The sequence below is a fragment of the Solea senegalensis genome, linkage group LG4, assembly GCF_019176455.1.
Source record: "Solea senegalensis isolate Sse05_10M linkage group LG4, IFAPA_SoseM_1, whole genome shotgun sequence".
In the NCBI taxonomy this organism is placed as follows: domain Eukaryota; kingdom Metazoa; phylum Chordata; class Actinopteri; order Pleuronectiformes; family Soleidae; genus Solea; species Solea senegalensis.
In genome coordinates, this window is record NC_058024.1 from 13317613 (window position 1) to 13328409 (window position 10797).

General features: G+C 42.7%; 1 protein-coding gene across 1 annotated transcript; it reads right to left on the bottom strand.

The window, feature by feature from the left end:
• Positions 1 to 384: 384 nt before the first annotated feature.
• Positions 385 to 3383, bottom strand: LOC122767711 (transcriptional repressor scratch 2-like). The gene is made up of 2 exons (XM_044023162.1): positions 2744 to 3383; positions 385 to 1227 (listed from the first exon to the last, which is right to left on the bottom strand). Exons 1-2 carry the CDS (start codon positions 2898 to 2900, stop codon positions 416 to 418), a joined length of 969 nt encoding a protein of 322 aa, XP_043879097.1. The 5' UTR covers positions 2901 to 3383; the 3' UTR covers positions 385 to 415.
• Positions 3384 to 10797: the final 7414 nt, after the last annotated feature.

The following is a 10797-nucleotide window of genomic DNA, read 5'->3' on the forward strand; positions in this document are numbered from 1 at the left end:
TCCCCATTCAATTCAGAAATACATCAACCAATGATAAATAAATCGTCTTAAATATTGGTAGATAAATAATTAAATAAATTAATAAATATACAAATACATTATTTGACAAATAAAAAAAATGTAGTAGGCAAAAATAAGAGCTACTTGGCATAAAAAAGTAATACTGACGTGTAAATTATTGCATTGTAATTCATATTAAAAAAAACTAAAATATAAAATAGGTTACATTTCTGATCAACACTGAGATCCTCATCAATTCCATACATAGTACCTGAATCATTTTAAAATGAGGTTACTGCTTATATCAAAAGGCGGGATTAGGATGCATGCATGTGAAAAGCCTGAGAGGCTGCAACCTTTTCTCTGATTGTGTCAGAGCTCGTAAAAAAAAGTGTGAGTATAGAAATAATTCAAATCAGTCCTCAGCGCTGCCATCGTCCTCCACTTGGTGCCCTTTGAAGCAGGCGGACTCGTAGTGCTTGTTCAGGTAGGACTTGAGTGCAAAGCCTTTGTGGCAGCGCTTGCAGGAGTAGTGCTTAAAAGCCGAGTGCGTCTGCATGTGAGCGCGCAGGTTGGAGCGGTCGGCAAAGGCTTTGCCACAGTGGGCACAGGCAAAGGGTTTCTCCCCAGTGTGGGACCTCATGTGGCCCTGCAGGAGCCAAGGTCGACTGAAGGCTTTGCCACACACCGTGCACTCATGCTTCAGGTCGTGGGTCAGCATATGCATGGCAAGTGCCGGCATGGACACATACACCTTGTGGCAGGTGGGACACTTCCTGGCCTGTTGACTGTCCAGGCTGCGGTGAGTCTGCTTGTGTCTGCTGAGATTGGAGGACGTGGCGTAAGACTTGCCACACTCACAGCACATGTAGCGGCCTTTGGTTTTCCCTTTGACAGGGCTGCAGTCTGCTGAGTCAGCGTCCTTGCTGCGGCCTGACTGGCTGCCTCCCTTGCGTGGGCACCGCTGGCTCGGTCTCCGGCGGGAGCGTCCGTCAGAGATGAGGAAATCATTAATGCCGCACACCTCCAGCTCTGGGCCGCTGCCATCTGACTCGACTGTAGAGGTGGAGACAGGGCTGTCCGGATGCTCCATGTCATGGTCAGAAAACTCTTCCCCACTGCTGCCACCCGGGGAGTAGAGGGCCCCCGTGGAGAGCCCGGTCTGCTCTCGACATGGCTCTTTTGTGCTCTGCAACACTGAGGGGATGATGTAATCATGGATGTAGCCTGGAAAAGTTTGGAAAAAGATGCTTTCATTAGGAATAAATCAATGTTTTCTTAGGTCAAAGATGATATTTCACCTATCCCTCCAAATCAATAGGAAACCTATACAGGAAGCTCTGTATAAGTGTCAGGTTCAGCCTGCTCTAGCGTACATTTTTCCCTCCAACAAGTGCTATCGTCAATAAAAACACTAAATGGGAGGCCATCGTTGCCACATACTGTATACATCAAACACAATGTGCTGACACTGGCAAAACAGTCATGGAGCGATAGTTTGGCTTCCAGTCAGTCTGTGTGATGCCAGCCCACAGCAGCAGCTGAGAGGCAGAGTCAACAGAGAAATCCCCTCAATCACAAAATTATTTTAATCAGATCATTCCCCATCTGTGGCGTTTCTGAGAGTGTTCATGAGTATGGTAATGGGCAGAGTGAGTGACAGGTGTGGGGCCACGATTAAGCAAAAAGGGAAGGGAGGGACAAGGAGGGTGTGTGTGTGTGTGTGTGTGTGAGAGAGAGAGAGCGTTGGGGTAGACCCAAACATACACACACACACATGCACGCACAAGAACACAAAGGAAAGCAGACAGCTGGCATCCTAAATCTGGGGAACAAATGATTAAACTCAAGTAGAAGATCAGTGATGCTGCTGGTGGGTGGGTGAATTTCTTTGGATGTTACTCAGAGCCACACACACACACACACACACACACACACACGCACGCTTACATGCACTGCACTGTTTGCTCTCACAGTCTGGAGAAGAAAATCCCACAGATGAAAATGTAATGTCTGCCAAAGCGCTGCTCATGTTGCACTTTATTGAATTACCTGCAGCACTCTCTATTTTCCAGTCAATACCCATCCACTAAAAACCCTGTCCCATCACCTCTCGCCGCTCCACATATGGATTGTGTATCTGCAATCCTACTCCTGGAGGCTATCTAACATCCTGCAGGATCAGATGAGGGAGAGATGGAGCAAAGAATGGGGGGTACTTTATAGGAGGAGAAAGACTCAAGGGCAACTGCACCATCTGAGGACAACACAGGACAACACAGTCCCAGGAGGCTATCTGCTTCCCCTGCAGTTCAAGCTGACAAAATGTTGCACCAGATTTTGTGCCTGATTCACAAATACATGACGTTAATACAGTGGTATTAAACCTAAAGGCTGCTGTGTGATCTGGTGTGAGCATTAAGCTGACTGAGCTAGCGTGACCTGAATACTGTTTAGCATCGACCGAGCGAGAAAACAAAAGTCCTGAGATATACAGCAGGGGTAGAGTGGGGGTGGGTGCCCATGGAGGGGTGAGGGGGTTCTGACGTGAGGCAAAGAGCGATTAGGTAAAGAACACAACAGACCAAACAAACACCAGTATAGGAAATCCATGTTGGTTGTTTTAGCTTCTCTGCAGCTCCGTTTCTGTGAGGAAGACCATGTGGAGCATCACTGCACTGTGTACTAAACTACAGCAGGACTGCACAAGTGGAAATCACAACTCAGAGAGGCATCAACTCACCATTTTCACTCAAACACACCGCCAAGTTGGCGGCTGACTCAGTGATGGCATGTGTCACAGTGTAGGAGCTGTCCCACTGATGCTGGTGCTGATGGTAGTAGCTGGAAGATGAGACATCGTGAACCTTCGGCTGCTTCACCAAAAAGGAGCGTGGCATTTTTTATATCTCTTTTGTTGTTGTTGTTGTTGTCGTTGTTCTTGTTCTTGTTGTTGTTCACTTGATGAAAATCTGATGCTCGAACCTCATAGAAAATAAAACATGAGCAGACAGAGGATTTAAAAAGAAAAAAAAAAAGAGCTTCCAGGCAGAACAGGCCAAACACCGTATGATTGGAAGAAAGAAAGAAAGAAGAAGAAAAAAGAGAGAAGCTCAAAAAGACTGTCCGGGAAACGAAGCCAGAGGGAAAGAGAAAAAGAAAATGTAGTGAAAGCTGAGAGAGAGAAATCAGAGGACAGGGAGGGTGGAGACAGAAAGTGACATGAGGGAGACAGAGGTAGAGATAGAGATAGAGAGAGAAAGAGAGAGAGAGACAGAGAGGGAGAGATGGCTGGACTAGCTGAGCTCAGCACTACTACAGCCTTTTATATGTGGGGCACGAGCCCCAAAGATCAGGTGGTTCTTTGGAAGAGCGAGCTGCTTAGCATTAATCCATCAAACATCCCCAGGGACACACATCAAATTACCACGAGCCGTCTGTGCCTCTCCCTGCACGCACACACACACACGCACACACACACACACAAAAACATGCACACACAGCAGTCAACCTCCTCCTCCTCCTCCTCCCATATCCTCTTCCTCCTTTCACCCCTCTCCCAGGGAAGGGTAGAGGACAATGGTGGTGCAGAAACACGTGGGTTTGACTATGCACAGCACCTTGTCCTCCTTTGTGTTTCAATGAAGTAGCTAACACAGTTTATGTTGCCCCCTGAAGCACCCCCAACCCTCCCCTTTTCACCGAGACACCTCCACCACTCCGTTTGATATCATCGGCCACATGTCCACATATAACTATTAAAAGGTTTTAGTGCTGCACCACGGTGTTAGCATGTCAACCCGAGTGTGGAGCAGGCTTCATGAATTTTCTTTGATCAGTGGTGTAATGTGTGCCTGCATGTGGGGGCAGTGTGTTTTTATTTATTTAACCGAACATCAGGTGTCAGATACAAGACTGAAGGTTTGAGAGCAACAAGTTTAAATTCTTAGCTTTGTTTACTTACTCTGTAGATGTTCTTATTACTAACATTGTATCGTTAATTCAAAAATCCCTTCCATCTAACCAACTGCTATAGATATTATTTCACGTTTCATATACAAGGTACAGTTCAGAGATAAAACACTTACATTTAGATTTTTTTTTATTGGAAAAGAAATGTATGCATTTGTGTAGGTTTACAAGAAATCTTCTTTAAAATCATACAGCACGTGTTCAAAAGAAATCAAGTTGTTTTTTTTGTTTGTTTGTTTGTTTTTTACGCCCCAAACTGTTATACCTTATTCCTGTTTTTCTGGGTGCATCCATGTTGCACCTAGATAGTGTAACATCCCTTTTTTTCTTTCACATCATTCAGCATCTTTTCATACTCAAAAAAGTATGTAAAACTGAACTCTCATGGCTCTAATTTGGACACATCTATTTGTTTTTGCTCCACATGTGTATTGAACTGCAATGCTGGTGGTGAAGGATGAGTGGCACTGGTTATCTATTGTCTTTGTTTACATTTTGTCCAAGTGAAGCTGCAGCAACTTCAGTCATCTCTGCAGCTCCCAGGTGTCGCAGTCTGTACTTCTCCTTAAGCCTAGCACACACTAGAGGATATTCAAAACTGACTAGATTTTTTATTTTAATGTGGGAGACCTGATCCACACACCTGCCTCTCATCATCAATCAGCCTGCTACAAAACCTCCTCAGCCCAGTCACTCGTTGCCAGATTATTCCTCTGCATTATTCGGTGGTCACTCCTGGACGGCTTACCTGTTGCCGTCCTTACCTGCGGCCCTTGTCTGTCTCCTCTGCCTGCTTCATGGTAAACCTGCCTGCTTTCTTCCTCTGACCAGGAACTCTTCCTGGGGCTGCTCAGTGTGCTCAGTCTTTGCGTTGCCGTGCTGGTTTCCCTGCCTGTTTGTGGACTCTGATTTGCTGTGTGTGTATTGCATATTCCCCTCACTGTACTCACCTGCCTGCTGGGTTTTCCTCTTTGGCCTGACCTGTCTTAACCTCCTGGAGACGAAAGAGACTCCGAACCTGTTTAGAGAACTGAAGTTTCTTCACCAACTATCTCTGTGGTTCTGTGTACTGCAGTTGGGTCCTACCACTACCTGTCACACCAGGTTTTGGTTTGGTTGATGAGCAACCTCACAAACATCTTGGATTAAAAGAAAACTCTGGCTTCTTCCACACATTTTTTTTCCAATAATTTGTTTGGCTACTAGCTGGTAGCTAGCTAGCACGACTAGCACAGTAAAAATCACCATGTCTTCGTCATCACTGCTCCATATGTCACTGTTTGGAGGACTAATGAATTTACTGGGAGGAAGTTTACATGTTTACAATGACCACAAGTGATCGGAATGAAGCCTCATCAGAATAAATTACATGTAAATATGCCACTTCAAAAGCTCTGATTCGATACAGCACATTCAGAAACAAAGAGGGCTGGTATATGCCGATCATGGTTCAGATCGGCGTTCATATAAACAGTTGATCTGATCATGATTTCTTGATTTGGTGCTGATCCACATAGACGTGACAAATTTCCATCTTGTTACCGTTTTAATTCCATTCCAAAAAAGAATAATGAGCAGACACTAAATGTCACAGACGAAGAAGAAGACAAGAATGAGACGGACAGCGAGGGGACGAACAGACACATGCAGTGTCTGTTTACTGCTGGAGGGAAGCTGCTTTTTCTTCTACTCAAACACTGCACTTGTGTGATACGTGTGTACTCACACCACAATCGCGTCATTTCATTTTGCGTCCATGAGAACGATCGAAATGAAATGGAAAATTCCAGTTAGAACAAATCTTTTCGGAACTAAGACACTTTGCACATGTAAACGTAGCTAAGAAGAAGGTAACTGTTCAGTGGATACACTGGAGAAAGTTTTCAGAAATAAAAAATGGGTTTAAATGAATAATGTCACTTGTTCCACTCATTTAGGTTTGAACAATCACATGTATTTCCCTGTAATAAGAGACTGCAGGTTTCCTGAAAAGAAATAAATGGGAGAATTTAAATAACCATTAGAAATAAGTGCAAAGGAGGTGACAACCCAAGAAAAAACTTCAAGCATCATTTAGCAAAAAAATATATAATTATATTTCCGCCAGTGAAAAGTAATCTAAATGTGCCAGTTTGTAATTGGGCTCTCGCACTCATTGACCTCCTGACAATTAATCATTCATGTCTGATGTATTTCTTTGTTAAACATCTGATTATGTGAGCTAAATTGTAATTCTTCACTGATGCCACATTGTAAGAGATGATCATACACAATGTTCAGTTGCACATTTTACTGATTCCTTACATTTATGAAACGTCCGCGGGCAGGTTTGCCGTTTCAATCTTTAACTTGCATCCTCTCTATGGCTCCTGGCAGTTTTATGCCTCTCTGTAGAGTGCAGCCTGCCAAACTAACCATATAACCCTCATCTGGATAAAAAGGACCCCCCTGGTGACTTCCAGTCCATCGGCTGTGACAGACTGACCCCTGTGTGCACGCTGGGTCAGGGGGTCAAACTCTGGTTGGCAGCTGTAGCTTAATACAGCCTAGACAACTCACTCACAGATGGCTCTGCAGCGCAGGACACAGTTCAGTATAAGTGGAACCTGAAAAATGTATAATCACCCAGACAGAAAAGCAGGCGTAATCTCCATGTCTAAGTAAGTGATTATTATTTAGTCTTAATTAATGGATAAAAAAGACCAAAAACAACAAATACTCCAACAACATGCCTGTTTGTTTATCTCGATAAATGTTTTAGATGTTTTTTCCCTGCTCTATCTGATTTTAAAAAAAAATGGGTCGTTACCAGAGCTTGTTGATGAGCTGACTATATGAACCAGGTGTGTTGGAGCAGGGGAACCGTTTAAAACATAAAGGGCAGTGGGTCCCAAGGACCAGGATTGAGTAACACCGCCCTAAACTGTACAGAGCTGGATGAATAAGGGGAAGACGTGTTTTTATAAATGCTCCTGCTGTTTGAAAATGTGTCACTGTGTCCCTTTACTGCTCTCATTCATAGCCAATACTAAAAGGAAACATTCAAGCAACTTTCTGTATAATCTGTGCAAACATTACACTATAATTCACACTCTGGTGAATCGCACACAGGTGTGTCCTCAACTCGAGTCGCCATTAACATGTTAAAGTAAACAAATGTTTTGATTTCTTTACTGAAACAAAACCACCAATTTATTTTTAGTTGAGTATCAATTCAATTCAGAATGTATTGCTGTAAAGTAAGTGAAAAATGATCAATTCATCACAATACATGAAAGATTACAAAAGCACAAACAAATACATAAAAATACGGCATCTTAAAAGGTATATAAATATGAAGAATAAGTACAGTATACTCTGATGCGTCAAGTCAGCAAATGCATTTCAAAACAAGATTTCTGGAAATGGCTTGAAGAGTATTAAATTGCGTTGACACAAACAATTCACTGGCCAGCATCAGATTACCCTTATGAATATTTTATTAATGTTTTTTAATCCTTTTTAAAATTGGGTTGAAAGCATGGGTAAATAAGATATTGTAATAGATAATCATGATTTTTTTTTTTTGCATGTCAAATAGTATCAGATAGCATATTGTCTTTTCAATCAGACACCATTTTGAGTTTTCCCCATTAATATCAGTGGCATGTGGCTTCTTATATGCCTTGCATGCACTGCAGAAGCTACTTTAGTTCTCCAATTGGTGTAGAAGATGACAGACTTCCTGTCAGTGTCCTCTTTTTGACATTTATAAGTAGTGGTGACTCCTAGATGAATGTGCTACAGGATTACCAAGAAGTTTTACCAGCCAAATTATAATTTAGTCGTAAATGTAGATCTGTAGATTGGTCTCAGGAAAATGATTCAGTCATGAGTGCTGGTAAAATCTAGTAATTTCATTTCTTGTGCCTTCTGATTAACTGCATGTTAAGTCGCGCCGCTGAAAATGCACCCAGACGTTGCCTGTTGAAGAATGTTGAGTTGTGATAAGTGAGCTAATTTGTGTTAATCACATCCAGTCATCAGAGAGCCATCTGAAAAACAAACGCAAGCCCTTTTCACTGAGGCGTCTTTTCAGCACCTCCACAGAAATCTCCACTCGGCCATCTGACAATGAGGCAGCTGCACACCAGTGAATGAGAGTGATTGTCTCCTTTCTTTTTATCAGCACTCAGTGAGTGAGGAAAAAAGAGAATTTCCCCTCTTCACTCTGCGTGTTTTTTCAAGGGTTTATTATGTTTGTCTGTAGAGCGACTTGTGATTTATGTTCCAACGCATTTCATACTTTTCTTCTTCTTTTTTTTTACCAGCCAGCTTTGTGATTATGGTGTTAGAAAGGAATTCTCTGCTGTGTTGTCTCTGACACTTGTCTGTACAGGCAAATGACCAAAAACCTCTCCATTCCATTAGGAAGTGATTGTTTAAAGTGATTTGCACAGTTAGCCACATACGCACAATGTCACCTCGAGTGGGGAAGTGGGATGAAAGGTCAGCGGAGGAGTTGAGGAAAGGACTCCCAGCTGTCAGGTGAGCTGACTGACAGATGAAGGAGTGGGGATACCGATGGGGCCAACAGGGGACGGCGGAAAAGCAGGGAGGAGGCGTTGTCCAACTGCATTTTAATCTAGTCAGACCTCAAACCTGATAAAAGGAACGTATCCATCCCCCCATTGAGCACGCCTTCAATCCCACATGTCACTGGCCTTTCTGCTCTACTAGACGTCAGAGTCTCGGGGGAGCTGTTGGGTGAAAGCTACAGATGCTGTCCGCAATGGAAAAACTAGAGCAACAACAAGGATGTAGATTAATGCACACACAATTTGATACTGAATTCTCAAAGTTTCAATTATCAGCTACAAGCCACAGCTAATATACTGCAAAGGGGAAACTATTTACTGAAAGCTTGAGTCTGGAAAAGCTTGCAATAGCAGGATACGTACAGTAGAATGTAGCTGATACATTACATCCTCTCCTTTCTGCTCTTCAAAGCTCCACCCTGAATTCACACAGATGAGAGAGAGAGAGCTGTGAGCACAGCTTTGTTAATACTGACTACATCAATCACCTGAAAGAGGCTGTCCACACAAAAATGAGTTTAGGTGAATCTACTTAGTTATTTTTTGTTTGTTTTTTTATCATATTGCCATTTCATCCGCACAGAAACTGCATTTTGGGAGCCCTGAAATGCTTTTTTATGACATTTTTTGAAAACAGGTCCAAGTGGGAAAATCTCAAAATGCCACCCTTGCGTGGCATTTCCAATATGCTACTTTAGGAAAAGGGTGAGGTCTTAAAACCCACTTTATTTTTTTAACTTGCCTTTGCTGTTGCTTATCTTTTACATTGCTGTCTTCTTCTTGTTGTGTTTGAAGGTTGTTTGGCCTTTACGTAGTACCATAACTTTTATTTTTCTTTCCTTGGTCGCCTTGGCTTTCTTTGTTCTGTCTCTGTTTCTGTAGATATTGTGATGTATAATTGTTCAAATAAAGCTTTATTTAAAAAAAAGAAAAAAGTACATAGCACACATGTGCATGCTCGACATCTTCTTCAGTTTTCATATGTACTACAGTGTTCAGAGTCGTTTTGCAGAGGGTTCATGTGGATGATGACGTTTCCTGAAAGGATGCTGTGTTTATATAAAACCTCTTCAAGCCGTTCAGGCTGAACAAAATGATTGGTTGTATTAATTACAGATGACTGATTTTTTTCCATAGGCAAGAGTATTTATTGATGACTATCAGAGCTAGAGAGGATTTCAACAAATAAGATAAAGAAGTGTGGAAGTGTATCTTATTCTAATGCCGGGATCGATATTTTTGTCTTTCACGATGGTCACCATGTCAGATTATCAATCACAGTGTTATGGATTCTTGCCGTGTCTTGTTTTATGTCACATCACACATCCGTTCATCGTTCCTGGCGTTAATAATTGGGTCCGACGCAGGAAATGTGTCGGTCACGACCAAATCGCCTGAATTCAGCCTGAATTTGTGTCGTCCGATCCTGACACAACACAAATGGAAAAACACTAAGCTGTTCAATTCTGAGGTTGTTACGCATTCAATACTAATATAATAATAATATAACACAGTGCTGGTTTACCCCAGGTCCAGTCTTTGTGCTAAGCTAGGCTAGCCAAATCTTGGATTCCTATTAATGAATTCACTTTATGCTTCAGAACAACGCATGACACAGTAAGCACAGTTCGTCTACAATTCTGCAGCATTGCAGGGGTTACTCTATGGAGAAAATGGTAATAGTAATAAATAATTTTGGGTGATCCAGCTGGTCTACTGTCAGGTTTCATGTTTCCTCAGTCTGTACAAGGACATTGTCCTGCATTTGTGTAAGAAGTGTGTGAACTCTGCGGCAGGCTGTAAAAATGATCATCCAGCACACACATTAGTGAAGTAAGCCAGTTTATCACCTCACAGTCCGTGTCCTGATGTCCTTGGCACCTGGTATTGACAGAGACCTCCACAGTGGCTTCTTCAATTCACTCTTCCCCAGACACTCGCCTTGGACTTTGCCCTGCCAATAATGCTGCATATTCCTGGCCTGAAGCCTACAACGCTCCCCCATTTCTGTTCAATACACAATCAACTGATGGTGTCAGTGGGGGTGACATTGTCTCTACAAGTGTCATTTGCTGGCCTTGAGAGCACTTACATTAAATGGCTCTTCGCCAAATAGCCCTTTAGCGCAGGCCGGTTCAATTGCACTGTCAAAAGGAGAATTACCTGCAGCAGGGCCCCAAATGGGAGCTCTTGCCTGATAAAGGATGCAAGGAATCATTTAAGCTAATGTCTCCGCATTAGCAGAGCT